At 33.9% G+C, this 27,414-nt stretch overlaps 4 protein-coding genes and 1 pseudogene across 4 annotated transcripts; 1 reads left to right on the top strand and 4 right to left on the bottom strand.

Moving 5' to 3' along the window:
• Positions 1–3,020: 3,020 nt before the first annotated feature.
• On the bottom strand, positions 3,021–4,159 carry LOC120145070 (nuclear transcription factor Y subunit B-3-like). The gene has a single exon (XM_039158972.1). It carries the CDS (start codon positions 3,958–3,960, stop codon positions 3,409–3,411), a length of 552 nt encoding a protein of 183 aa, XP_039014903.1. The 5' UTR covers positions 3,961–4,159; the 3' UTR covers positions 3,021–3,408.
• Positions 4,160–9,427: 5,268 nt separating this feature from the next.
• On the bottom strand, positions 9,428–9,877 carry LOC120145688. The gene has a single exon (XM_039159458.1). The coding sequence runs from the start codon at positions 9,875–9,877 to the stop codon at positions 9,428–9,430; it is 450 nt and encodes a 149-aa protein (XP_039015389.1).
• A 6,762-nt stretch (positions 9,878–16,639) lies between these two features.
• LOC120145687 (F-box protein At1g47056-like) lies at positions 16,640–17,119 on the bottom strand. Its single transcript, XM_039159457.1, has one exon. It carries the CDS (start codon positions 17,117–17,119, stop codon positions 16,640–16,642), a length of 480 nt encoding a protein of 159 aa, XP_039015388.1.
• A 335-nt stretch (positions 17,120–17,454) lies between these two features.
• On the top strand, positions 17,455–27,025 carry LOC120145738 (annotated as a pseudogene).
• LOC120145739 (two-pore potassium channel 1-like) lies at positions 19,824–21,725 on the bottom strand. Its single transcript, XM_039159495.1, has 3 exons — positions 21,632–21,725; positions 20,263–21,205; positions 19,824–20,159 (listed from the first exon to the last, which is right to left on the bottom strand). The coding sequence occupies exons 2-3, from the start codon at positions 21,165–21,167 to the stop codon at positions 19,994–19,996; spliced, it is 1,071 nt and encodes a 356-aa protein (XP_039015426.1). The 5' UTR covers positions 21,168–21,205; positions 21,632–21,725; the 3' UTR covers positions 19,824–19,993.
• Positions 27,026–27,414: the final 389 nt, after the last annotated feature.

The following is a 27,414-nucleotide window of genomic DNA, read 5'->3' as shown; positions in this document are numbered from 1 at the left end:
CATGCATTAAATAAATCAACTAATTATTACTAATAATTTAAATTAAATTAAAACGTTAAAATGTTACCGTATCAGCAAAGTGTCGAGATATTTAATTTTTAATCTAATAATCATGCATTAAATAAATCAACTAAATATTACTAATAATTTAAATTAAATTAAAATGTTAAAATGTTACCGTATCAGCAAAGTGTAGAGATATATGATTTCCATCCGAGCGAAGTAGAGTGCCTTCCATTATATATCTGCAAAAGAATTATATTAGTAAAATATTAAATAAAGTAAATACATAATAGTAAAAATATTATAAAATATACCTTAAAAAGATAGAGTATTTGAGAGAAATTTAGAGAATTGAGAGAATTTGGTGTGATAAAAGTGATTGAGGATGGGGGTATTTATAGAGAGGATGAGGATGTGTAGGGTTGGGTATTTAGGGGTATAGCGCGCGCCCTGCACCGCGCTATACCCCACGTGTCAGATACCCAGGTATAGCGTGGATCAGGGGGCGCGCTATACCCACGTGGCGACAGATCACCGTATATCGCGGGGCAGGGGGCGCGCTATACCCACGTGGCGCCAAATCAGCGTATAGCGCGGTTCAGGGGGCGCGCTTTACTGCTACGGGTTTTAGATCGGGAAATATAATCTGACCGGTGTTAGATCGGTAAATATGTCGATCACCGGTGATTTATCGGGAAAATTGCCTAATTTTTTAGTGGTCAAATAATTTTGTATAACGTTTAAAACATTATATTTTATTGTCGCCTCAAATTCTATTAAAAGCTGTTTTTTAGGAGTGAAAGTGAAGAAAGTTGGGTGGTTGTAGGGAAATAATATAAGTGAAAAAAATTGAAAAATGGAGATTGATAAGAATTATTTCGGGATTTAGATAATTTGTTATAGTGCATATGAAACTTATTATGGGGAGGTGACAAGTTTAGAATTGGTTACGTGGAGGTGATAAGTTTCATATAACTTTGATCTATTTTATACTGTGAGTTTTTTTTAATATATTTTATGAAATTCGCCACTATCATGTGACAAGTTTCATGTGTTCTGTAACAAATGATCCATTTCTTAAAATAAATTCTGAAAATAAATTTGAAGGTGTCATATTTTACTAATTGATTATTTCACATGCATTATTTGTCTCTAGTCTTATTAAATGCTAAAATAATTTGAAGGTGTCATATTACTAATGATTATTCACATGCATATTTGTCTCTAGTCTTATTAAAATGCTAAAATATTCAAATTTACATGTAGTATTTTTTAATAGAATCCGTTAATCTTATTAAAGTGCTAAAAAATTTAAATTTATAATAGATTTTACAACTAAAATTGTCAACTAAATACATAATTTGAATATTTTCCTATAATATTGAAACAAAAAAATAGTCATTTTAGATCATACAAGGATTATACATGAAAATAAAAACTCAACCAAAAGACTCTAATGATAAATAGATATGAACAAAATCTAATATATACAAACGAAACACGAAAAATATTAAGTTATTGAAATACCACAAAGAATCGCAAATCAAAGTCAAACGTTGTGACAAACTATTCACGAATACAAAATTGAGTATCTAAATTAAATCTGGTTGCCCAAAGCGGGAAAAATCAACAGAATTATAAATAAACATCATCTCGGTCAATTGTGAAATCGTCAAAACTAACCCTACGAAATATAAAATAAAAAAACCAAACAAGCGAAGAATATGAAAAAAATATACCACAAGATATACGTATCTATTAAAAACTAAAAAAACAAAGAAAAAAAATAGAAACAACGATCGACAATTAATATCAAATTGATGTCTTCGTCGACCAAACAAAACTAAAGAATTTTTTTGATTAATCTATAGAGAGGGTCGCAAATTCTTAGAAGAAAAACGAGACACTAATCTAAGAAAATTAGGCGGCGTTTGGTTCGCTGGAATGTTTCTGAGGGAATTGAAATTTGTGAAGGAATTGAAATCCAATTCCATATTCTGTTTGGTTGACAGGAAATTGAATTGGAATCCAATTCCATATTGTTTGGTTCGCAGACATATCAGATGAATTTGATTTCATTATGTAAAGACAGGATTTATTAGATCGGTTTTTGGTCCACCCGACCCAACTCGAGACAAGGGAGCCTCCATCCGAGACCCGACCTAACCAAAATAAAATTTCACTCGACCCGACCCGAATAATAAAAAATTATTTTATTCAATAAAACAGTGATTTAATTGAAAATATATATAGAGGTATTATTGTAATTATTCTTAATATAAGGTAAATATATTTTTTTGTTTGGTTCGGGTATTTTTCACCCTAAACCTGTACTCGACCCAAATATCACACTTAAAAAAACCAACTCGACACGACCAAAATAAAGTTTCACCGATCTGACCCGAATATATGAATTAGAAATCTGACCCGACCCGAAATAATAATAAAAATATTTTTATTCAATAAAAACAATGACTTAATTGAAAAAAAATTATATATAGAGGGGTTATTATATTCTAAATATATAAGGTAAAATTATATATATTTTCGGGTCGGGTATTTTTCACCCTAAACCCGAACACGACCCGACCCGAATATCACATTTAAAAAAACCAACACGACCCGACCATAATATATTAATTAGAAACCCGACCCGAAATAATAAAAGATATTTTTATTCAATATATAAGTAAATTATCAAAAGATTAATGAGGGTACTATGATCAAATTTCAATTCCCTCTAACACGAGAATTGAATTCCATCATAGAATAGATGAAATTCATTTTTCCTTATTTAATGAAAAATTGAAGCAGTGAAAGATTCCAATTTCCTTACATGAAAAATTGATGAAATTAAATTTTAATTCCCCTAATTCTAAGGGATTAATGCCAACCAAACGCCATCTTAGAAAAGACGACAGAAAAAACCTAAAAACAATAAATAACGAGTTATTGAACATACTTTAACTGGTAACATTAAATAATACATAATATATTTATTATTGATATAAGGTGATTACAATTAATAATATATTTTAAATACTAGCAATAACATTAATAATTTATATGCGAGGGCAATCCATAATCCTAATGTTACTTTTACCGAAAACCATAGTCATAAGCTACAAGATCTCTACGTTGTGAACACATGTCAAGGGCCTGAAATTGATTCTACCATCTTCCGACCGTACACGTGTCTTTGATTATAGCTACGTAGGCCCCATCACACTCACCTTCCCCTCGCCTATAGTTCTCCCAGGTTTACCTTCAGCACAGGTTGCCCATGATCACCAAAACCTTCCACGTGTACCCAATGATGACCTAACCGGGCAGACCCAACCCGGAATTATTATCGAACTAACAACGTTCATACACGTGTCGGGCATGATAGTGACAGATGAGGAACTACTTCGGCCCACCCAAATAATTCGGAGGCCCACCTTTACCCACCCCATTACCCATCTGATGGAACGCAGTAGAACCATACTGATGTGCCATCATCCCATAAACTCCGCCACCGACGCCTCCGCCTCCACCAGCACCGAGAGGCGCGTCTTTTTCACGTGCAACCGTAGTCTTCTCCCCTTCCATCTCCCTAAACCGCTGCAAGTAAACCTTCAAGGGCTCCACGTAGTCTTCGAACCCTAACGTGGTCATGGCCCACAAGAGATCGTCGCCGTTGATGGTCTTCCTCTTCTCCTTCTGACACTTATCGGAGGCTTCTCCGGTGATGAAGCTGATGAACTCCGACACGCACTCTTGCACCGTTTCTTTAGCTTCTTTGGATATCTTGGCGTTGGCGGGCAAAGCCTTCTTCATGATCCTGCCAACGTTGGCGATGGGCAGGAACCTGTCTTGTTCTTTGGGGAAAGAAAGGTGGTCGCTGCTGTTGTTGTTCCCTCCTGCGTTTGAACCGTTGTTTTGAGCTCCTCCCGATTCAGTGTCTGAATCCGCCATGGCCGGACAACTCTTTGGATGCTGAGAATATATGTACGTATACAAGAACTAGGGCTTCAGTTTTTTTTTTGGTTAGTTTATGGTGTAGGGTTTTTGGATGGGAAGAAAGAGAGTGGTTTTGGTGTTGACTTAAGTGAAGGTTTGTTCTAATGGAAAATTGAGGAGAGGACTAAACTGAGAAAATAAGTTATTTCAGCTCTTCACTTTTTCTTTGAATGAACGCTTAGTACTTTGATATATATATATATCATACAAAATAATATGCTAGTAAAAAGTTTGACCAATAAAAGAAATTTAACGAAATGCAAACTAAATTATTTATAAATTAGGAATAAACATTGCGAGTCATCTAACTTCCAAGTTAATTAATCAAGAAAAGAAACTTTCAAGTTAATAGATCTAATAAGTATTTGAATTCAAAAGTTAGAGACAAAATTTGATAAACATTCAAATTATCAATGACCTAAAATGTATTATACCAAAACATTAGAGAGATTAAAGGCCATCAAGGCATCAAGTTGTCACTATCATATTTCATGTTTAAAATATTTATTTTATTTTACATAAAAATAGGTAAACTACATATTTAGTCATCTAACCATCACTTTGATTTTGTTTTGATCAACTAATTATTTTTTTAAATCGTATCTACCGTTATATTTTGACCCACCATTAAAAAAATAAATAAAATTACTGATGTGACCATTTTTATTTTTTTCAATAATGACATGTCATTACCTCATAATGATCAAACAATTTCAGTGGTTAATGGGATAGCTGTTATTTCTAGAGGCTTTGGGTTCGAACAAATTGTCTGTAGGGAAGTTTAAGCGTTTATTGTTAAATGATTAAGATTTTTTCAAACAAATATTATCTTGTATTCACACATTAATGAAAAAAAATATCCATGATTTTTCAAAACATTCTAATTTCAATTATATAGCAGTTGAAAAATAAATATCCAACTAAAATAGGAAATATATAAATTTCATAAGGACTTGTGACATGCCAGTTAAGATAAAGTATAAAAATGGTCCCCTGACTATAGAACATTATTTTATTAAGTCTTTTAACTATTAAAAGTTATAAAATGTTTCTCTGATTATGGGGTGTTATTTTGTTAAGTCTCTTGACTATTAAAAGCTATAAAATTGTTTCCAAGTATAAGATGTTGTTTTGTTGAGTCCTCTGACTATAATATGTTGTTTTTTTTAGTCTTTCGACTATTAAAAGTTATAAAATGATCACTTGACTATTGATATATTCCAAAATCATCCTTTTCCTATAAAAATGATGCTTATATGAGTTTTATGTTAATATGCTGAGTGAGATATGATAAATCATATTTTAATGATCTCTATTGGCACTGTCATTGCTATGAAGCACTAACTCACCAACATAATGTTCAAGCACTAGCTCAACAACATAATTTAAACATAGATTCGATCCATAAAATACAACTAAAACATTCTCGAGGTCAAATTTTATCATATCCCAATCAATAAGTTAACCTCCATCTCATATGATCGCTAATTTTTTTAACAAAAAATGATAAATTTAGAACATATGAATAATCAAATGATCATTTTGTAACTTTTAATAATTAAATGACTCAAAAAAATCTTATAATAAAATGATCATTTTAAAACTTTTACTAATAAAGAAACTCAACAAACTAATACCATACACTTGAGAGACACTTTACCCTACTAGTTAATGAATGTTATTACTTAAATATCTCGTGTTTTTATTAGTATAAATAATATAAATGTAGGTAATATGAACGTGGTTAGCACTGGGCCGTTCTTTTCCGATAAGGGTGTCTTTCGCACAGATGAAATACAAGCCGTTAGATAATTTTTCAGAATTCGTTTTGAGCCGTTGATTCTGTGTCTCGCACGTGATCGGCGTGGACTTTTCCTTTTCAATCAATACACCTAACAACAATAATGTCCAAGATATTTTTGGCGTTTTGAGTGATTAGGCATGTAATAAGGATAATTAAAATACTACTACTATTTTTGGTTCTTTCCTCGTATTTAATTATTTCAAAATCTTAATTTTAAATTCAAGTTGCTACATAAAAATTGTTATGTTTTTTGAAATTTTAAATTTAAATAGTTATATTTATAAGTCGTATTATCAATTAATTAAAAAAATCTAAACATACATTATAATCATCCTAAATTATTTTAAAAATAAAAGTATTCATTCAATACATATAAAACATTAAATTATATTTACCTTTCCATCTCTTATCTCTTTCATTTTTCTCATTATTATTATTATTATTGTTATTATTATTATTATCTTTTCTTATTCAAAAATCACCATTAAAAACTCTAGACGTCTCTCTCTTTTTTCAATTTAATTTTCTTTCAATATTGTTGTGTCGTCTTTTTTTCTTTAATTTTTTATTTAAATGCCGACGATATTAATTTTAATATTGGTTGTCGACTGTCGGTGACTAATAATTCTCTTATTTTTTATATTATGTCTTTTTTATTGAATCTTTTTAATTTTGAATAAGAATATATGTCTTTGTGGCACACGTTTTCTCTGGTCTTGTAGCACGTGTTTTCTTTGGTCTTGTGGCACGAACCTTATGATTTTTGGTACGTTTTTCGCATACTTTTGTGATTGTTTTGGTACTCGCATAAAAACCATTACGACATTTATTTTCTAATTGGTTTGTCGGTGGTCACTTATAGTCAAATCCCCTCTTTGGTAAAAGCCTTTTTGCCGATTTAATCAGAATTATGTAACGAAGCAGCCTGTCAGATTTGTTTGGTTAGCTCACTACTCCTTTATCACTTCGCAAAACCTCCAACTCGATAGAGACAATGAGTTTTTATGAAGGTTATTGGATTTTGATGTTGGTTGTCATTTTTCAATACAAGATTTTGTTTCTATTCGTATCTTTAGGTTTAATACTTTATTTTTATATGAGTATTTTGATGATTATTATCTCCAATTTTCTCTCTATATTTTGTTGCGTAATAATTTTGATTTCTCCCCTTATAAATAAAATCTAGTTGTCATTGTTAAAAATAAAAATTCAAATAATGAACTTGACTTTTTGGTTGGTGTTTCTATATCCAACCCTACATATCCTGGGTTTATTGCCTTGTGTTCCCTTCGATTTATTTATTTATTTTTCTTTAATAAGCTGATTCAGATGATGACACATGTTATTCTAATTGAATAGTTAAATTAAATTAAATTAAATTAAATAGACAAAATATTTAAGTAAAGAAAAATGAATTTTTAATAACTTGAGATGATTTTAATGTATATTTTTATAATTTTTTAATTAATTGATAATGTTTATACACTGCAAATAATTGTTTTAATCCAAGATTCTTAGAGAGAACAACATTCCCTTTTATCATTAGAATCACTTGATAGGTTTTAATGCAACTTATTTTAAATCGAATTATTTCGTTTTAATTTTTTAATTAGACTACTGAAATTAACTTTATACAATCATACAAGAGTTAAGTATCTTTTTTTACTCAGTTTATTTGCTTAATACGAGAGAAAAAGACAAGAACATTGACATGAGACAGAAGTACTTATGTGTTGGCCTCTCATTGAAAATAGTGTGTATAAATTATTGCATAAATTTCCAGTATGTAGCTTTCAACTATTTGAAGAAAGCAATTACAAAATGTATTGATGGATGTTAGATTTTGTTACACCGTGTAACAATATATATTTATAAAAATTATTTTAACAAATAATTATAGCAAAAATACCCTTAAATACTATTAAAGATAAATTATGTTTTTGTCACTTAATTTTTGTTTTATTTCCATTTTGGTCATTTAGTTTTAAAAAAATTATCATTGCTCTCAAATTTGTGTTTCTTTTGTTAAGTGTACAACGTCGTTAAATTTTCTGAGATAAATTTATATAAACAGCCTCATCAACTTTTCTCTCAAACCTATATTTTTAGGCTCCATTTGATTCACAAACACCAAAGTATTTTCTTTCGAATCCAAATGGTAGGAAAGTCAAACATAGAAGAAAGAATAGAGAAAGGAAACTGTTATGGTACCCCGTCACGTTGCAGATGAGGATCGGCGACAGTCGAATTAACGACGATGAAGGATGCTAGTTCGAGAAAGAAAAATAGTAAAATATCAAGTAAAATACGATATTTTATTATTGTTGTTACACAACTAACGATTGTATTCCCTAACATTTATCACCGTTAATAAGAAATATCATTTTATACTTTTCAACTAAATAACTATAAAAATAACTGGTAACATCAATATATTTACCCTAAGGTGGCGTTTGGTTCGCTAGAATGTTTTTGAGGAAATTGAAATCTGTGAATGATTTGAAATCTGAAGGAATTGAAATCTGAATCTGAAACCTGTTTGGTTGGCAGGAAATTGAATTGGAATCTAATTCCATATTCTGTTTGGTTCGCAAACATGTCAGATGAATTTGATTTCAGTAATGTAAAATGACAGAATTGCCCTTCTTATTTTTTTTGCTTAATTTTAGTTTGTTTTATAACTTACACGTAACAATATATTATAAAAAATTAAAAAAATATTAAATTTTCATTTTATTGATTGATTATTCATTTCAATAAATTATAAAAATCATACTAATAAACATCATAAGTTAAAATCATCCCAATTAGGGATGACCATGGGTCGGGTTGGGTTTTTGGTCCACCCGACCTGACCCGAGAACAAGGGAACCTCTACCCGAGACCCGACCCAACCAAAATAAAGTTTCACCCGACCCAACCCGAATATATGAATTAGAAACCCGACCCGACCCGAAATAATAAAAAATTATTTTTATTCAATAAAAACAGTGACTTAATTGAAAAAAATTATATATATATGGGTATTATTGTAATTATTTCTAAATATATAAGGTAAAATTATATATATTTTTTGGGTCGGGTATTTTTCACCCTAAACCTGAACCTAACTCGATCCTGGTTTTTTTTAAAAAAAATCCGACCCTAATACCAAAAGATTGATGAGGGTAGTATGGTCAAATTTCATATTCTCTCCCTCTAAAGGATTTCAATTCCTTCATGTTATGGATGAAATTTACTTTCACTCCCTTGATCGAATTGGATTCCAATTCCCCATTTAAAAACTTGAATCAAACATAAGTAAGTGATGGAATTGAATTCCAATTCCAATTCTAAGGGATTCCAGTGACATTTCCATTTCCATGAGAGAAAGGCCCCGACAGCAATAATTCCACATGCAATATAAAAATCAAAATGTTGGCTTCCTTTCTGCATTGCGTGTGCCAAAAAGATAACACATGCTCTAAAAAGCATTAAACTTCATCATAAGAAAGGCTAATTCATAGCCAAAAAAGTAGAGAATTGAGTCTATGATATTTGATCATAACAAATATATAAAAAAAAAAACTAACTCTTAGTATCAAAATACTGAACTCAAAGTTTGGAAATCTAATGATTTTAAGCTTCAATTTCAAATGCTGGACATTTGATAGAACCCATTGAAATGTCAATTTCAATTAGATTTTCTTCCTCGTTTATTTCTGCCAACAGTTCCACAAGGTGTTGCTCCTGGAAAATAGGTTCTTGCAAGAAAGTCTGCGGATTGGACTGCACATTTTGTTTTGGTTCTTCATTCAAACCAGTGGTTTCATTGCCTGGAAATGGAATAGCAATTTCAATGAGACCTTCTTCTTCATCATCATCATCATCTTCTGAGTTTGAATATTCATCTGAGACTTCAGGGTTTTGCTCCACAACACCTAAAACCACCCAGTTCAGCTCACCATCTTCACTCCGCCATGAATCCTCACTGCTTTCACCATCATCAGCTCCTGGGGCAGCATCTGAAACAGTAACATTATTCATCAGCACCGGCTGTATTACTTCTTCTTCTTCGAGTACCACCATTGTTTTCCGGGATAATTTGAACATGAAACTTGTTGTTAAGATCAAGACTGTTGTCGTGAGAAGGATGGCATGGAACCCCAGGCCAAGGAAACTAGTCAAAACAATTGAAGGGGCAAGGATTGAAACGCAGAGTAAGTAGGGTTTGAAGAGACGAAATGGAGGACATATTTGATACTCGGTTGTTGTTTCCATCATGTTCAGATGGATAGATAGATAGATAGATGTAACAAATATTTGGCTACTTTTTTTTATTTTCATAAAAGGAGATTTCAGGGTTACCAGAACGGAGGAATTTGCTAGAAATGATGATATGTTGGTAGCCTTTATTTCCCTCTTGGACCAGCACTGCTTGAAAAATCATGAAGGAAACAGGTCACCCTTGTGTGTTCCTTAAAACTCAAGTGCCTATGTTCTTTTCTGAAAGCGATCTGATTGTGAGAAAAAGGCTAAAATACACAAATGGTCACTGATCTATGCTGAACTGCTCTTTCTGGTCATTGCAATTTTAAAAGTTATAAGATGATCATTAAACTCATCAACCTGTTACAAAATGGGTATTACATGTTATCAAATAGTGATAAATTTTGATAATTTTAAGTATCATTTTGTGACAATTCGATAAATTTAATAATCATTTTATAACAATTTGAATAGTTTAATGATCATTTTGTAATCCGTTTGAGAAGAAATTTAATGTCTATTTTATAATTTTTGAAACTTTGGTAATCAAAGAGGTTAATTCAATATTTTTTAAAGTAAAGGGGGCAAATCATTAATCTCTTTTCCCATTAACATCAACAAGGTTTGGAATTGCAAGCCATGTGCAACACAATGTTTAGCCACATGGTACCATACAATTCTTAAAAACTAAAGGCTTTGGAGCCAAAAAAAAAAGGAGAAAGGTTTAATTGGGGCCAAAATAATAATTGAAGTATCCAAGTGAAAAATATGTATAGTTTAGGAGCTAAATCACAAATTGAGGGAAAAGAAACCAGCTGAAAGGAGAGAGGCATCATGTCCTTTTCAGAAGGAAGTGGAGGGCAGTAGGGGTGTGCAAATATGGGTACCCGGATTTTTGGGTACCTGAAATTTTTGGGTTGACGATTTTTCGGCCCGTGTTTCGACCCGGATATTATGGGTACCCAGTAATTGGGAATTCGAATTTTGCGGGTACCCGATACCGATTTTTAATTTTTTAATTTTAAATTATTAATTTAAAAAAATATATACATAAATTTAAATATTCGAAACTTCGAATTACATACTCTAATATCCGAACATAAAATTTAAAAGTTCAAAATACAAAATATAATAATCCATAATATAAATAATTTATTATATTTTATATAATTATATATATATATATATATAAATAACCGGATACCCGGTTATCCGGGTACCTGGAAAAACTAGATTTCGTGACCCGGGCCCGACCCGGGAAATGTCGGGCCGGGTACCCAACCCGGCCGGGTAATTTTTTTTAGAGAATTACCCGGTTTTTTTAGATCCTGGTCGGCGGGTCGGGTCAACCGGGTCGGGTAATTTTGCACACCAGCAATAATCAAATCCAAGCACAATAATAAGTAATAGGGTAAACTACACAATTAGTCACTGAGCTTTTAGGCTATATTCACTTTGGTCATAAAAAAAATTGCATTGGAGTCCTTATTGTGACACATTAAAACCCTTAAAAGCGTAAAAATCATTGTTCTTCTTTCTCCATTGTCCTTTGATGGTTTCACCAATCGAAAAGATCATCAAACTACTTCTCTTCTTCTTTTCTCTATTTTCTTCGGTTCAAACTCATTAAAAAATCTTCTAATCTACTCAATTCCAATTGAAACTAAAAACTAATTTTTTTTGGTCCATCATTGTCAATTGCTTAATCAATTTGATATTGAGCTATGTTAATCTTATATCCAAACAAAGTCTTTTAAACATTGTGATTAATCGATGACAACTCTTTTCATTGAAAATTTAGTGCTTTCAACATATATCAATTTGAATCTTAAGATTTGTTTTGAGAAGATGTCATGTCAACTAATGATAATGACCATAACTAATGTGAATTAAAAGTTTAGTGTATGTAATGCAAAATTTAAAAGTTTAGTTGCTAGAATAAAAGTTCTCTAAAAGCTAAGTGACCATCAGTGTAGTTTATCCTAAATAATAATGTCAGTTGTGCACCGATTTTAATTTGTGGAATAAAAATCCAACGAGATGCAATTAGGGATGGGCACAGTATCCAAACTAGACAGTATAATTCGATCTGATTCGATTTGATTATGTTAAATTTTTTTAAAAAAAATCGAATACGGATCAAGTTAAGTCGAATTTTTTTAGAAGGTATGTTAAGGTTGGGTCGGATTCGAGTTTAGACTTTAGAGTAAAAATATCATACCCAAAAATATTATTTTTACTATATATATGTAGTGATAATTACAATAATATCTATATATATAATATTATTATTAATTCAAACCATATTTTTATTAAATAAAAATAATATTTTTTAATAAATATATTATTTCATATCATATCATATCACATATTAAAGAATTTTTGGGTCGAATCAATTGATCAAAACCGGATTTGTACACATCCCTAGATGCATTGGTGTTACATGTTAGTCCATCGCGTGCTGTCGCAAGCCTTTAATGGAAGAAAAGATGGCTTGTTTTGGTTGGAGCCCGTTACATCTCTGTATATCACTCGTTCAGGATCGGATACGAGATTTTATATTATGAAAAATGAATATTTAAAATTTAAAAAGAAGTAAGTTTGTAGAATTTAAAGAAAGAAAAAATAGATTATAACTAAAAATATAAAAATAATATTTAAAATATATGACAATTTTAAAATTTTATGATTTTTGATCCATCTCTATGCAATATTTGAGATGAAACTGATTACAAATTATTCGAGTTTAATTCGATTATAATTTGGTCAATATTTGAATCGAATGAATTCGAATCAATTTTTAACGAACTAAAATAAGTTACTTGATATCTGACTCGAAAATCTCTTAAACAAAAAAAAATTATTTTTTATTTTTTAAATTAGATTATTAATAATATTAATATTTATATATTTTTAAAATATAATATTGAGTTTGAGTTTGAACTTGAGCTTGAATTAAACTTTAATTTTTAATCTTGAGTGTAAATTAAATTTAATAATTTTATGCTCATAAATTTTTGAACTAAATAAAATAAAATATTAATTTTTTAAATTGAATCGAATTCGATAATATTCGCATTACGTTGATGATTATCATCATCATTCACCGGCGCCCCCAATCATACATCTTCTGATAACTGACACCGTCACAACTGCGGTAAAACCCGTCATCTTGCACCTTCCAATTCACCGGCCTCTGTTTAAGAAGACGGCAAACTTTGCTCCCGTAGCTATAATCATTGGGCCCGTAAATATCGAACGCCTTGGTTTTAGCGCCGCTCATGAAAACGCAATTAAAAACCGTTTTGTGCCAGAAGCTGGGGGGTGAAATGGAACTGGAACTCGCCGCCTTTCCCGGTGATGTGCTCTTTAAGATCGTGGGTTCGACCTCACGTGCACCGTCAGCGGCGGAGCCTTCTTGGACATCCGGTTGAGAATGTGGATGTGATATACCCTTTCCCAGTGGTAATACCCTGTTAAGCCAGTAGGAGCATCGTCATTAGGGTCACAAAGCTGACTCTTCCAACTTTCGACATTATTAGGTATTGTATTGTATTGTATTATTTATTTATTATTATTCAAGTTTATTGATTGTTTATGGGCAAAACTTTGTTTAATTTATATGATTAGATGTGTCCTGAAATAGAAGATCTTCCCTTTGATTGTGTATGGACATTATTAGGTACCATTGGCATTTGGTTGGCACCGCTTAGAGATTTATCTCATAAAATTGTCTTACACAGTTATCTCATAATATATGTAATGTTTTAACTTAAATTATAATTGGGGTTAAATTGAATTTTATTTATAATTCTAGTGATTAAATATTATTTGATAATTAAATTTATTTAACAAAATAAATCAACGAAATCGTTCGTTCCCCCCCCCCTCCAATATCGTCCTTAACGAATAAAAGCTTATGGTTCCAATTGTCAAGTAGACACCGAAGTATATGCCAAGCCATTTAAGATCAGGGATCTCAGACCCAAGAGTATCCGGAGGGGCACATTTTGCAGCGACCGAAGTAGTTTTGCAGCCCCGAAAGCTTCTTTCCTCGGGAGCATGTTCATCATTTGTTAACTTGGCTTGCTTTGCATTGTTCGAAGTCATTGAATCGATCGAATCGAAGGGATCCAGCACTAAGATTACCTGCGAGAAGCATTACAACGTAGAACTTCAGTGTTAAGAGAACTAAAATACATCTATCGAAACTAACCTGGTATTAAGCTCAGGTTCTTCAGTAACAAGCTCGGAAAGAGAGCCTCGGAAAATTCAACGGAGACGGAAGCGACTTACAGCAGAAAGCAAGTTTGCAATCCAATGTAAAGCGCTTAGAATTTATTGAAAAACTAGATTGAGCTTTAATGTTGAACAAACATAGAATGCTTTCTCTGTTAATTCCAGTGATGGTGTACATGATTTTATAATAGCTAACAGAAGCTTAGCACAATTCTAGAAGCTCTGTATCTGCCTCAACTAAACACTAACTGCTCTTAACTAACTCTAGTTATTTAGTTCTAATATTCCCTCTACTTTCTCCTCCTCCTTCAACAAGGTAACATACACATCTTAGCCCTGAACAATTGAAAAGATGAACAATTGAATCGAAAGTGCTGATGCTTCCTTCCGTTCACTTGAATCGAAAGTGCCGATGCTTCCTTTCGTTCTTCTTGAATCAAAAGTGCCGATGCTTCCTTCCGTTCACTTTGAATCGAAAGTACTGATGCTTCCTTTCGTTCTTCTTATTCACCTTCATTTCTTTCTTTTTCACCCTCTTTTACAAGGTTCCTTGACACATTTTTTTATGGACTCTTGACTCTGAAGCTTTCAAGTCCCCTAACACTTTGAGATAGAAGCAACAAAATGAATACAAAATTAAACTTCTATTTACACACACAAAAGGATTATACTACTATGCAAAAATAGCTGCAGTGTGGTACTCTCCACATGACACCTGGGCAATTTTCACAAGCTCAGGAGCCTCATCAAGGAATTTTGCACCTGCATTTTTCACACAAGCCCCCTGTAATCCTTCGGAAGTGACGTCTCTGCCTAGCTGACCATACTCATTATAGCACCCCACGTGAATAATGACCCATCGGAGGCCACCGCCGCAAGCAGTATCCAACCAGTGGGGATTTGTCCCCGCCGGACACCCAAAAAACTTCTCCAAGAACCCAACGGAATTCGCTGGACAGTGGTCGAGCACGGCGTTCTGCCTTTAGCTCCGAAAGTGCAAGATAGAAAGCCGACATTTCGGTATCGGTCAAGTCACGACAAGTTCGGAGCTTAAGGAGAGTCAAGTTCTGGCAGCGCTCCGAGATTAGAACAAGCGCTTCATCCCGATGCTAACAGAATTACGGATATATTTCAGGGCCAGTTTCGTGACAGCATCAAAGCGAGAGAAGATGGAAGGAATCAAATGTTGCAGATCTGACTGGGCGTTGAGGGAAAGTCGATGACGGCTCTGTCCTTCAGTCTTCAACCACCGCCGGCAAACAAGAGAGCAGTGTTTCCGGTCATCGGGGCTAAGAAACTGGAAAATGCAAGCCAAACACTCGTCGGGCAGAACTGAGATGAAATCAGATAATCCATCCATACTACTTCGGTCAAGCTCTTCAGCTTCCTCAGATTGCATCGGAGAGAAAACAACAACAACAAACGCAAGCAGAAAAGATGGCCGCAGGATCATCGGCGAATGATACCATATTGAAAAACTAGATTGAGCTTTAATGTTGAACAAACATAGAATGCTTTCTCTGTTAATTCCAGTGATGGTGTACATGATTTTATAATAGCTAACAGAAGCTTAGCACAATTCTAGAAGCTCTGTATCTGCCTCAACTAAACACTAACTGCTCTTAACTAACTCTAGTTATTTAGTTCTAATATTCCCTCTACTTTCTCCTCCTCCTTCAACAAGGTAACATACACATCTTAGCCCTGAACAATTGAAAAGATGAACAATTGAATCGAAAGTGCTGATGCTTCCTTCCGTTCACTTGAATCGAAAGTGCCGATGCTTCCTTTCGTTCTTCTTGAATCAAAAGTGCCGATGCTTCCTTCCGTTCACTTTGAATCGAAAGTACTGATGCTTCCTTTCGTTCTTCTTATTCACCTTCATTTCTTTCTTTTTCACCCTCTTTTACAAGGTTCCTTGACACATTTTTTTATGGACTCTTGACTCTGAAGCTTTCAAGTCCCCTAACACTTTGAGATAGAAGCAACAAAATGAATACAAAATTAAACTTCTATTTACACACACAAAAGGATTATACTACTATGCAAAAATAGCTGCAGTGTGGTACTCTCCACATGACACCTGGGCAATTTTCACAAGCTCAGGAGCCTCATCAAGGAATTTTGCACCTGCATTTTTCACATAAGCCCCCTGTAATCCTTCGGAAGTGACGTCTCTGCCTAGCTGACCATACTCATTATAGCACCCCACGTGAATAATGACCCATCGGAGGCCACCGCCGCAAGCAGTATCCAACCAGTGGGGATTTGTCCCCGCCGGACACCCAAAAAACTTCTCCAAGAACCCAACGGAATTCGCTGGACAGTGGTCGAGCACGGCGTTCATGCCTTTAGCTCCGAAAGTGCAAGATAGAAAGCCGACATTTCGGTATCGGTCAAGTCACGACAAGTTCGGAGCTTAAGGAGAGTCAAGTTCTGGCAGCGCTCCGAGATTAGAACAAGCGCTTCATCCCCGATGCTAACAGAATTACGGATATATTTCAGGGCCAGTTTCGTGACAGCATCAAAGCGAGAGAAGATGGAAGGAATCAAATGTTGCAGATCTGACTGGGCGTTGAGGGAAAGTCGATGACGGCTCTGTCCTTCAGTCTTCAACCACCGCCGGTAAACAAGAGAGCAGTGTTTCCGGTCATCGGGGCTAAGAAACTGGAAAATGCAAGCCAAACACTCGTCGGGCAGAACTGAGATGAAATCAGATAATCCATCCATACTACTTCGGTCAAGCTCTTCAGCTTCCTCAGATTGCATCGGAGAGAAAACAACAACAACAAACGCAAGCGGAAAAGATGGCCGCAGGATCATCGGCGAATGATACCATATTGAAAAACTAGATTGAGCTTTAATGTTGAACAAACATAGAATGCTTTCTCTGTTAATTCCAGTGATGGTGTACATGATTTTATAATAGCTAACAGAAGCTTGGCACAATTCTAGAAGCTCTGTATCTGCCTCAACTGAACACTAACTGCTCTTAACTAACTCTAGTTATTTAGTTCTAATAGAATTTGAGGGAACTTTGGAGCCAAATGCATTGGAAAGTTCCTAGAAGATTCATGCTGATGTCGTTTTCTGTTTTCGGTATGTGCATAGGATTATGGGAAATTTCGTATGCACATCCAAAATGAGAAATTTCAATATTCCATGCCATGTTAAGAACGCAAGTCCAAAATGAGAAATTTCAATACTTGATGAGTGTCTCTCAAATGCTGGACTTGTGTTCATGAAGTCAAATCTGAAGATCTAAACATGACATCATATACATTCGAGAGCACGAAATAGCTTGCCATTGAAGTTTGAAAATGTAACTCCTCAAATCTCAAGTTAATAATTTTGGATTAATCCGAGTGTGTTTAAATAAATCCATTGCATTTTAATAAGTTTGGGACCAATAGTTGATAAAAAAATATTTTAAGTTGTAATCAAAACTAGGAGGACCAAGCGAACATTTTCACCACTTTTAATTTCAAAGGTTGAATATCCATTAAGGGTGATTATCTCACGTTTGCACCCCTCCTTAATGTCTCATTTTCACCATTGTTTTTGTCTTATTCTCCATTTCAAAGCCTCTCCACCTCCCTTAGCATTTCAAGAGAGTTCTTAATCTCTTCTTTCTAAGTTTCATTTCAAGTCTTCCATTCAAGTTTTGGTTAAGATAGCCATGAGTGGGTTTTAGTGAGATTTAAGGATTCTTAGTAAATCAGCCCATTTTGGTGGATTTAAGTCTTAGGAAGTGTTCTTAAATTTTTTTAACCTCTAAATCAAACTAGTAACTCAAGTGTTTGATTCTTACCTAGTGAAAGAAGTTGAAAAAAACCCCAAGGTCAAAGGGAAGGAGAAATTAGTACTTGGTTGAACCTTGGGTGTTCCAGCACCTTAGAAATTGAAGGTAACTCACTTCAAACTCAACTCCAGTACAATGTAGATAACTAGGTGTGTTTTTTAGCTTGCATGAGTCGTGAAGCATGTTCATGGTAGATTTCAGTAATTGGTTTTTTAAATATGTTTATGGACCTATTATGACTCCTATTATCATACATAAAAATCTAATAATGTTTAGGAACCTTAGTAGGACTCTTGGGTGAGTTAGAGGGTCATTTTTATGCCCTAAGCAGGACATTTCTGGGCTAGGGTATCAATATTAGAGTAAAAATACCGATATTGTTCATCAGACGTTTAAAATAAGGAGATTTGGGGCTAGAAGTATCGATACTCATACATTAGGTATATATATTGTAGGTAATGTTTCGATACTCATACATTAGGTATCGATACTGAGTTCACTTTACAGATTCCAATAGCTATTTTTGATATTAGTACTCATGAAGATATCAATATCGGGTTAGAGTACCGATACTCCCAATAGGAGTATCAATATTGAGGTATTTTCTAAAACATTGAAGCCAAATTTGGTATCGATATTTAGGATAGTATCGATACCACATACTGAAAGTATCGGTACTCAAACTAGAATATGAATATTACCCATTTTGTCTCAGTTCCCAATAAGCAGTCGATATCGATACCTAGAAGTTAGTATTGATACTCAAGAGTCAATATCGATAGTATCAGTATCCACGAACAATTTTAGATAAGAAACCCATGGGTTTTAAGGGATAGTTCTAAGGGACCCAATAATACTCAAAATGTCATCAAATAAAACTACAAGTGAGAACAATAATAAACGCATAACAGTTAGAAACAATAACAACTATCACATAAAACTAACATTGTTTGATGCTCGAGAAACAGCCAGGACACCCGAGTTACTTTAGCAAATAACGACTGTACGATTCAGATATATCCCAATCACTGTCAAGACACTTAAGTTGCCAGCTAGGCATAGATGCCCTAAGACTCGACGGAGTAAATTGGCCGGGTGGAGATTCTTAGGAGACTGTCTGTGGAGCGTTATCTTCATAAGATATTCTAGATTAACTGAGACTTTAGAGTACCTAGAGGGGTGTATGCCCAAGCGTTTTGAATGTAATTCCAGGGTGGAGGTTCTTAGGAGACTGTCCGTGGAGCGTTATTGTAATAACATATTCTAGATTAACTGAGTCTTTAGGGTACGTCTTGATTTATATCAGATGACATGCATTATTGTAGATATTTTTTGTATTCAATCGTAACTCTATTTTGATTTAAATACATTGTATTTATTTTAGATGATTTAGAGACACTCTGTATTATGTAAACTCATATTATTATGTTTTATTTCATTTTATCTCGGATAGATTTTTTATGATGTTTTATAATTGATTTAAAAAGAAAAATTTTGGTTAATCACTTTAGTAGTCTCGTGTAACACTTTAATTTCGGTATTTGAGTCGGATTAGATTAGGTGTTAAAAAAAAGTGTATATATTGCTTTTTTTCTTGCATAACAGCCTTTCCATTTGCACAGGAACCAGATAATTGGTAAAATGGCAAACAGTTCATACTTTAAACTCTACCTGAAATTGCTAAGAATCGTCATTGCGAAATACATTCATTTGTGTGAAGTTCAATTCAATTTGATGAAGTCGGAGTACTCAATAACTCGACACGGTGATTTATAAGTGATTAAAAGTTCGCATTACAGGTTTAAAGAATAGCTGTAAGATCATTCACCTCATCCCTCCAATAGAAGCTGGGCTAATACTGGAGTTTAACTAACCTTCCATTACATATAATGTTTCTACGGGGTCCTAGTTTCACCGGATTGAGCTTCGGTTATATCGGATACCGACAAGGTTCCGGACTGGTCAACATCGAGATCCTCGAATTCCTCCAAGATAAGTGAAATATCATTTTGGCAAATCTTCCCCATTTCTTTAAGTTTGAATAGAACAAACTCTGCAGCTCTACAAAAATAAAGCAAAGAAAACGGGTTGATGTCAATCACGCGGCTAACAGATCGAGCTGATAAAAAGAAAGCATCAAGTTAATAATCTGCAAAGTATTTACCCAACGACTCCATCGCCATCAATATCAGCAGCCTCCAAATCTACATGTGTCGTTTTTCGAGTAAGAACCCATTTCACCAGTGCTCTTTGTCTGTTCTCTGTATTTACCTCGGCGGTGTAGAGAAAGAACTGAGCCAAGCATATAGTGCCAGCTAATATCCAAAACACAGCAAAAATGCGTCCCCCTTCAGTTGAAAAGCTTTTATCTCCATATCCCAAGGTTGTAATTGTAGAACAAACACAGTAAAAAGCGTCGATAAGGTCCAAGTTCTCGACTTTATGTAGGAAGACGATCCCGGTTAATATAAGCACAAGAAGAAGGATCAATGTTGTATAAAACTTGTATTTCACACGTTTAGTCTCGATCTCCTTTAGAACCTCAAATTCACCAGCTTTTTTATACATGTTTAAGGCTTTAATCAGCAATATCTCTTGCTTCTCCGCCAAGTAGTCAGCAGCTTTGCTAAGTACAAGTCCGATTAGAGCCATTCCTGTGAAGACGAAAGCACAGGCTAGCAGTTTCGCGAGGTTGCTGTTAGGAACGAGGTCACCATATCCGACGGTGGTCATCGTAACGACACAGAAATAAACAGCATCAAGAATTCCATTAGTTTTATCTCCTCTGATTTGGTTCCCGATTGCATAAAAGCAAAGGGTGCCTATACCCAAGTATAATGTCAAAACTAGGGGTACCTTCTTGATATTTATGTTAAGTCTCCCGAAAATGGATTCGGAACGCGGAAGTGCTTCTTCTCCATTAGTATCAGTCGGACCAAAATCCACAAATGGAGCACTTCGAACACGTCGAAGCCGCCTTCTCCTCTTTGGTACATCCCCGTTACTTCTTCGAGTTTTCGGAGCTGCTACTTCTGATAGCAAAGGCTGGTTTGCATCATTACAGGCCATTAGGAAGATTCAGCAGACATAAATCACTACCAGGAACCCTGAAATTATCAGAAAATTAGACTTAAAAGTAACCAAGATGGTACAGATAGCATTCTTCTTACATTAAGTGGTCAGTGTCAACCAAACCCATGGTGCAAAGGTCTCTTTGAACTGCCGATTATCATGTGATCTCTTCCTATTTTTGCTTCAATGGTGAAGTAAATCTACTCAACCACCACAATTTAAAGTCCCTTTAAATTACATTAAATTCATCCCATTTTGATGCTCTTTGATCCAAATCTGAAAATTTTCACTCTTTAAAATCCCAAGAATAAAGATGTACTCCAAAACAAGTAACTTAAAGCTCATATTTTTCATACAAAACTGGTTCTGCCATGAAAGTTTATGACAAAGCTGAGATCCCAAAGCTGAAACTAATAGAAACAAAGATCTAGCAGGAAAATGAGATATTTCTGGAGACATACCTTGCAAAACTGGGTTTTTTTGGAGAAGCTTTTGGAATATGTTAGAAGATCCAAAGCAGATACAGTTGACTGTTGAATTGTTTGATTGTTCTTGTCAATTTCTATTTTATAGCTGAAACTTGGCATATAGACCACCATTGATTGAGATTGGAAGGGATATATTATATTAATACAAAATGTGGAGGTATGGTCCACTTTGTGAACATAAATTAAAATATAAGAAGCAATAATTTAACTTTAGACGCTGATAATGATATATGATAATATAATAAAATAATACATGTTGAATGACTCTTGATGATTTGATAATCAATATAATAAATTTCAAATAATAATAATAATAATAATAATAATAATAATAATAGTCTCTTAATTATTAAAACTGATTAATTAGTGATCATCATAATTTTTTAAGTATATGGTCTACCATCAAATAGCATTTACTGTTCACTTCTTCACCTATTTATCTTCATTCTCCAATCTCCATCACTCATCTTCTTCACCTATTTGTCTTCGTTCTCCATCACTCATTTTCTCCATCACCCCGTAATATTTATGTTTAATAAAATAAATATTAATATTTAAAAATTAAACTTTACAATCAAAATCCCTAACCTAAAAATTATCGTGAAAGGTAACTTGATCGGAGAAGAAGAAGATTTTTCAACACAGAACCAGCAGTTGAATGGTTTTCAAGAGAGAGAAGAGGTTTTATTCAAGTGATGATGAAGTGCAGTTTACGGGTATGAAATATATGGCTGCAAGAGAAAGAAGATGATTTTTGGAGGATTTTGGGAGAGAAGAGGGATTTTTTAGGTGTGTTCTTGGAAAGGGAATGGTTTCTAGTAGAGATGGGTTTTGAGAGAGGTGGTGAAAAGGGCAAAGAAGAAACATCAAATGTGATGCCATGGATGATTTCTCTTCATCCACTTTCCCTTTCACGGTAAAGGTTATGAATTTTGAACCTAAATATCAATTTTTTTAAATGATGGATATACCACTCTCGCCGATCAAACATCAACAAAGGCAATACAACAATGAACAATTTCATAATGTTTCAATACAATTTCCAAAAAACAAACATGACAAGAACCAGAACATGCAAAAGTTTTTGCCTTAATATTTATTGTTACCAAAAGGATGGCATACCTTCATGTTTTCCATTAATTTCCTTATGAGTTCCAGTATAAATCACTGCTTCATTCTTTTCCTTTACTCTTTCAAATATACTTGGTGCTTTTAATGCTCATTTGAGGAGGAATACGATGACTTTTGGTTTGGGTTCTGCCATAGCACCAGTAGATTTCGAGATTGGAATACATCTAAATGCGATGTGAAATTTGAGATTTGATTCGATGGTTTGATGAGAGGAGGCGCTTACGAACAACTATCGATGAATCATAAGTTTTTTTTCGCCACTGCCAGAGTGTCAACGTTGCAGCAGAAAATGAGTGACGGAGAATCAAGACAAATAGGTAAAGAAGATGAGCAGTAAATAGGCGGTCGTGGGAAATAAAAATCCTTTATTTTTTCTCACCAGTCATAGCTAGGGATGGCAATGGGTCGGGTCGGGTCGGGTTTTTGGGCCACCCGACCCGACCCGAGAAGAAAGGGTTCTCCACCCGTGACCCGACCCGATAAAATTAATGTTTCACCCTACCCGACCCGACCCGAATATATGACTTAGAAACTCGACCCGACTCGACTCGAAATAATAATAAAAAAATTTAATTCAATGAAAACAGTGACTTAATTGAAAAAAATTATATATAGAGGGATATTATTGTAATTATCCCTAAATATATAAGATAAAATTATGGTTGAATTGCCATCCTTAGTCATAGCCTCCATGTCTTTTAACAATTAAAAAATAATTTCTCTAAACTACGTCATGACGACCTGTTTTAACGGTATAATAACAAAAAAAATTCAATCCATAAAATTAAGTAAATAAATTAAAAATTTTAAAAGTACATTTACTAAAATATGAATCATATGAAAAATTTAATTATCAAATTTATAATTTACCCATAATATAAAGATACTATTAAAGGACAATATCAAACATAAATATTAAGAAGTTGAGAAAATGAATGACAATCTAATTTAAGATTAACAAACGGTAAAAACAGATGCAATAAAAAATATGATAAAGAGGCATAACATTTTAGGTTGAGTGCAATGTTATATTATTTATGATATTTTCGTTTGAACTAAAAATGTCATAAAAATAATATTTTAGGTAATGTCTAACTTAAAATATTATGAATTTTATCATATATTTTATTACATTTATTTTGTCCTTTTAATCTTAAATTAGATTATTGTACCACAAAATTACCCATAAAAAGATATTAAAAATATAAAATAATAAGACAACTTAAGTCAGTTACAATACGAACTAAATTACCTCAGTGATTAAATGAATAATTATTATTCTTAAAGGTATTGGATTTGAGAATCAACGACTACACTTATTCATCATGAGTTGTTTGTATCTAAAACGTCGTTAAATAATATGGTAAAATACCGGTAATAATTGTGGCGAATGTTTAGCCGACACTTTTTGTGACGTTTTTTTAGGTCGGAAATGTTTTTAGATACTCTTTAAAATGTCGACATAGAACTGAAAAGCACCGCTATAGATCTAATCTACTAGTGATGGCTATATAAATTTCCATTATGGGAGACAAGAACGGAAAATATGTAATTAAAATTTTCATTTTTTTTGGAAAAAAAAGACTGTGCAGAAAAACAAACTTTAACTCCTTAACCTCTGAATCTATCTTAATAATCAAGATAAATTATGATAATTTTCAGTAATATTGAAAAATAAAAATGTAAAAGAAATTATAATTTTGTACAACATGATTTAAATTTTTAACTTTAATTCTTAATATTTATTTATCTAATAATTATTTAATTACAAAGAAAACTTATATAAACTTGGCTTTCGTATCTCCGATCAACATTTTTCGTAAAAAATATAATCTTGCACGATTTCAAATTAATAATTTAAATTAAATTAAAACGTTAAAATGTCACCGTATCAGCAAAGTGTCGAGATATATGATTTGCATCCAAGCGAAATAGATCGTCTGCCATTTTATATATGCAAAAAAAATTAAATAAGTAAAATATTAAATAAATTAAATACTTAAATAAATTAAATACAAAATATTAAAAATATAATAAAATATACCTTAGAAGAGATTATAAAAGTATTTGAGAGAATTTTGTGTGATGAAAGTGATTGAGGATGAAGATATTTATAAGGAAGTTTGGGGGTATTGAAGTCGGGATAGTTGTGTAATTACACCTGAGGCGTACCTTCCTGACGTGTGTCAGATTCACAGAGAAGGCGCGATTCCTGTCCCGCACCTTAGGTGTAATTATACACCTACCCCACGCTTTATCCACGTGTATCTATGTCAGGATAAGACGCGCGTCTTACCACACGTGGCGTTAAATCAACATATAACGCGATGCAGGGGACGCGCTTTACTACTAAAGATGTTAGATCGAAAAATATAATCTAATTAGTATTAGATTGATAAATATATCGATTACAGGTGATTTTTCGGAAAAAACGCCGTGATGCATATTGATCACATAAGCACGTTGATGCCGAAACACGTTGGTGTAGAAAAAATTGACCAAGAACAGTAGTTGTTACTTTTCCCACGACGAAACAGTACTTGTATCAGTATAAATATGTTAAAATACCTGATAGAATGGCAACAAACAAGATCAAGCAGTACCTCCACCAATGGCGGATTATAAATTTTCCATGTTTCCTCCATTCATCATCATCCTCTTCACCACCTTCTTATTCTTATTCATAATTACCAGATTCGTTAAAACATTGAGAGCTAAGAAACCATTCCCAAGGCTGCCTCCAGGGCCATGGAAACTACCTCTGATGGGAAACATTCACCAGCTTCTTGCTGGTGGTTCACAACCCCAATGCACATTAAGGAACTTGGCTCTCAACCATGGCCCCTTAATGCACCTGCAACTTGGAGCAGTCTCCACAGTTGTTATATCTTCACCCGAAATCGCCGAAGAAGCTATGAAGAAAAACGATATCGTATTCGCTTCCAGGCCCTATCAGTTAGCTCCCAGCATCGTATCTTATGACTGTACTAACATTGTATTCTCTCCTTATGGTGGTTATTGGAGGCAGCTTCGAAAAATTTGTGTGACGGAGCTTTTATCCGCGCAGCGTGTGAGGTCGTTCAGAAGAGTTAGAGAAGAAATGGTTTCCAAATTCATCGAGAGAATATCGTCGTACCGGAGTTCTCCAACCAATCCGAGTCACCAAATTTTCTCATTAACGTATCGGATAACATCGACGGTGGCTTTCGGTTCGGTATGCAATGAAGAAGAGAAGTTTAAATTTATTATCACAGAAGTTACTAGGGTGGCAACCGGCCTTACAATTGCGGATTTTTACCCTTCAATTAAAGCACTTGAGATGATTAATGGAATCAGGCCAAAACTTGAGAAACTGCATGGGGAAGCTGATAGAATACTTGAAAATATCATTGCAGAGCATAAAGAGAGGACGATTAACGAAAATGGAAGTGGTGGAGAGGAGAAAGATTTAGTTGATATGCTTTTGGACCTTCAAGAGCATGGCAACCTTGACTTTTCCCTGTCTTCCAACAACATCAAATCAGTCATATTGGAATGTTTGCTTTAAATTCTCATCCTTCAACAAGTAATTTGCTGAATTTAGATCCACTTTCAGGACATATTTGCTGCGGGGAGTGAAACTTCATCAACAATTGTTGAATGGGCAATGTCAGAACTCCTGAAGAATCCAACACTAATGGAAAAAGCAAAAGCTGAGGTGAGAAAACTCTTTAATGGCAAAGGGTATGCCGATGAAGATGACTTTCGCGAACTGAAGTTCCTAAAATCAGTTATAAAGTAAACATTGAGGCTGCACAATCCAGTGCCTTTAATACCAAGGGAATGCCGTGAGAACTGTAAGCTTGGCGGGTATGATATACCTGCTAAGACTAATGTCATTATCAATTCATGGGCAATAACAAGAGAGTCTAGGTACTGGAATGAATCTGACACGTTTAATCCGGAAAGGTTCCTTGATAGCTCACTAGACTATCGAGGAACTGATTTTCGATATATTCCATTCGGTGCTGGAAGAAGGATATGTCCAGGCATTTCATTTGCTCTTGCTAATATTGAGCAGCAACTTGCACAAATGGTGTACCACTTTGATTGGAAGCTCCCCAGTGGAATGAAATATCAAGACTTGGACATGACATGTGCACCGGGTTTAACAATAAGAAGGAAACACGACCTGCTTGCGATTCCGGTTCCTTATCGTTCTTCTCTTGAATAAAGCATGCATCAGAAATCAGAGATGATCATCTATCTGGTATTTGTTCATGTCATTGTAATACATTGTTAGTACAAGTATGAGCTTTATTCTGTTAAACTGTAGCCAAGGGCTAAAACTTGGTAGTTTTATATGATACGTGAAGTGTATTCAGTTATCTTTCATTCTTTTTGGTGATCAGTTTCATCTCCTAATGGATTCATTCGGCTTCTACATGATTTTGGACTTCCAAGTTCAGTAGCCTAAATTTTGTCTTTAGTTTAGGGATTGGATTGTGATTTTAGAATTTATGGGGGACAAGTTTTGGCATTTCCTCTTCACCCCCCACTTGCAGAACGCAGCAAGCAAAACTTTTCCTTCATCGAACACAAGCCTTATTCCAAGAATCCTCTAATGGACTCATGAAGAGACCACT

The sequence above is a fragment of the Hibiscus syriacus genome, unplaced genomic scaffold (genome assembly GCF_006381635.1).
Source record: "Hibiscus syriacus cultivar Baekdansim isolate YM2019G1 unplaced genomic scaffold, ASM638163v2 tig00110893_pilon, whole genome shotgun sequence".
NCBI lineage: Eukaryota > Viridiplantae > Streptophyta > Magnoliopsida > Malvales > Malvaceae > Hibiscus > Hibiscus syriacus.
This window is presented reverse-complemented; position numbering and strand designations above follow the sequence as displayed.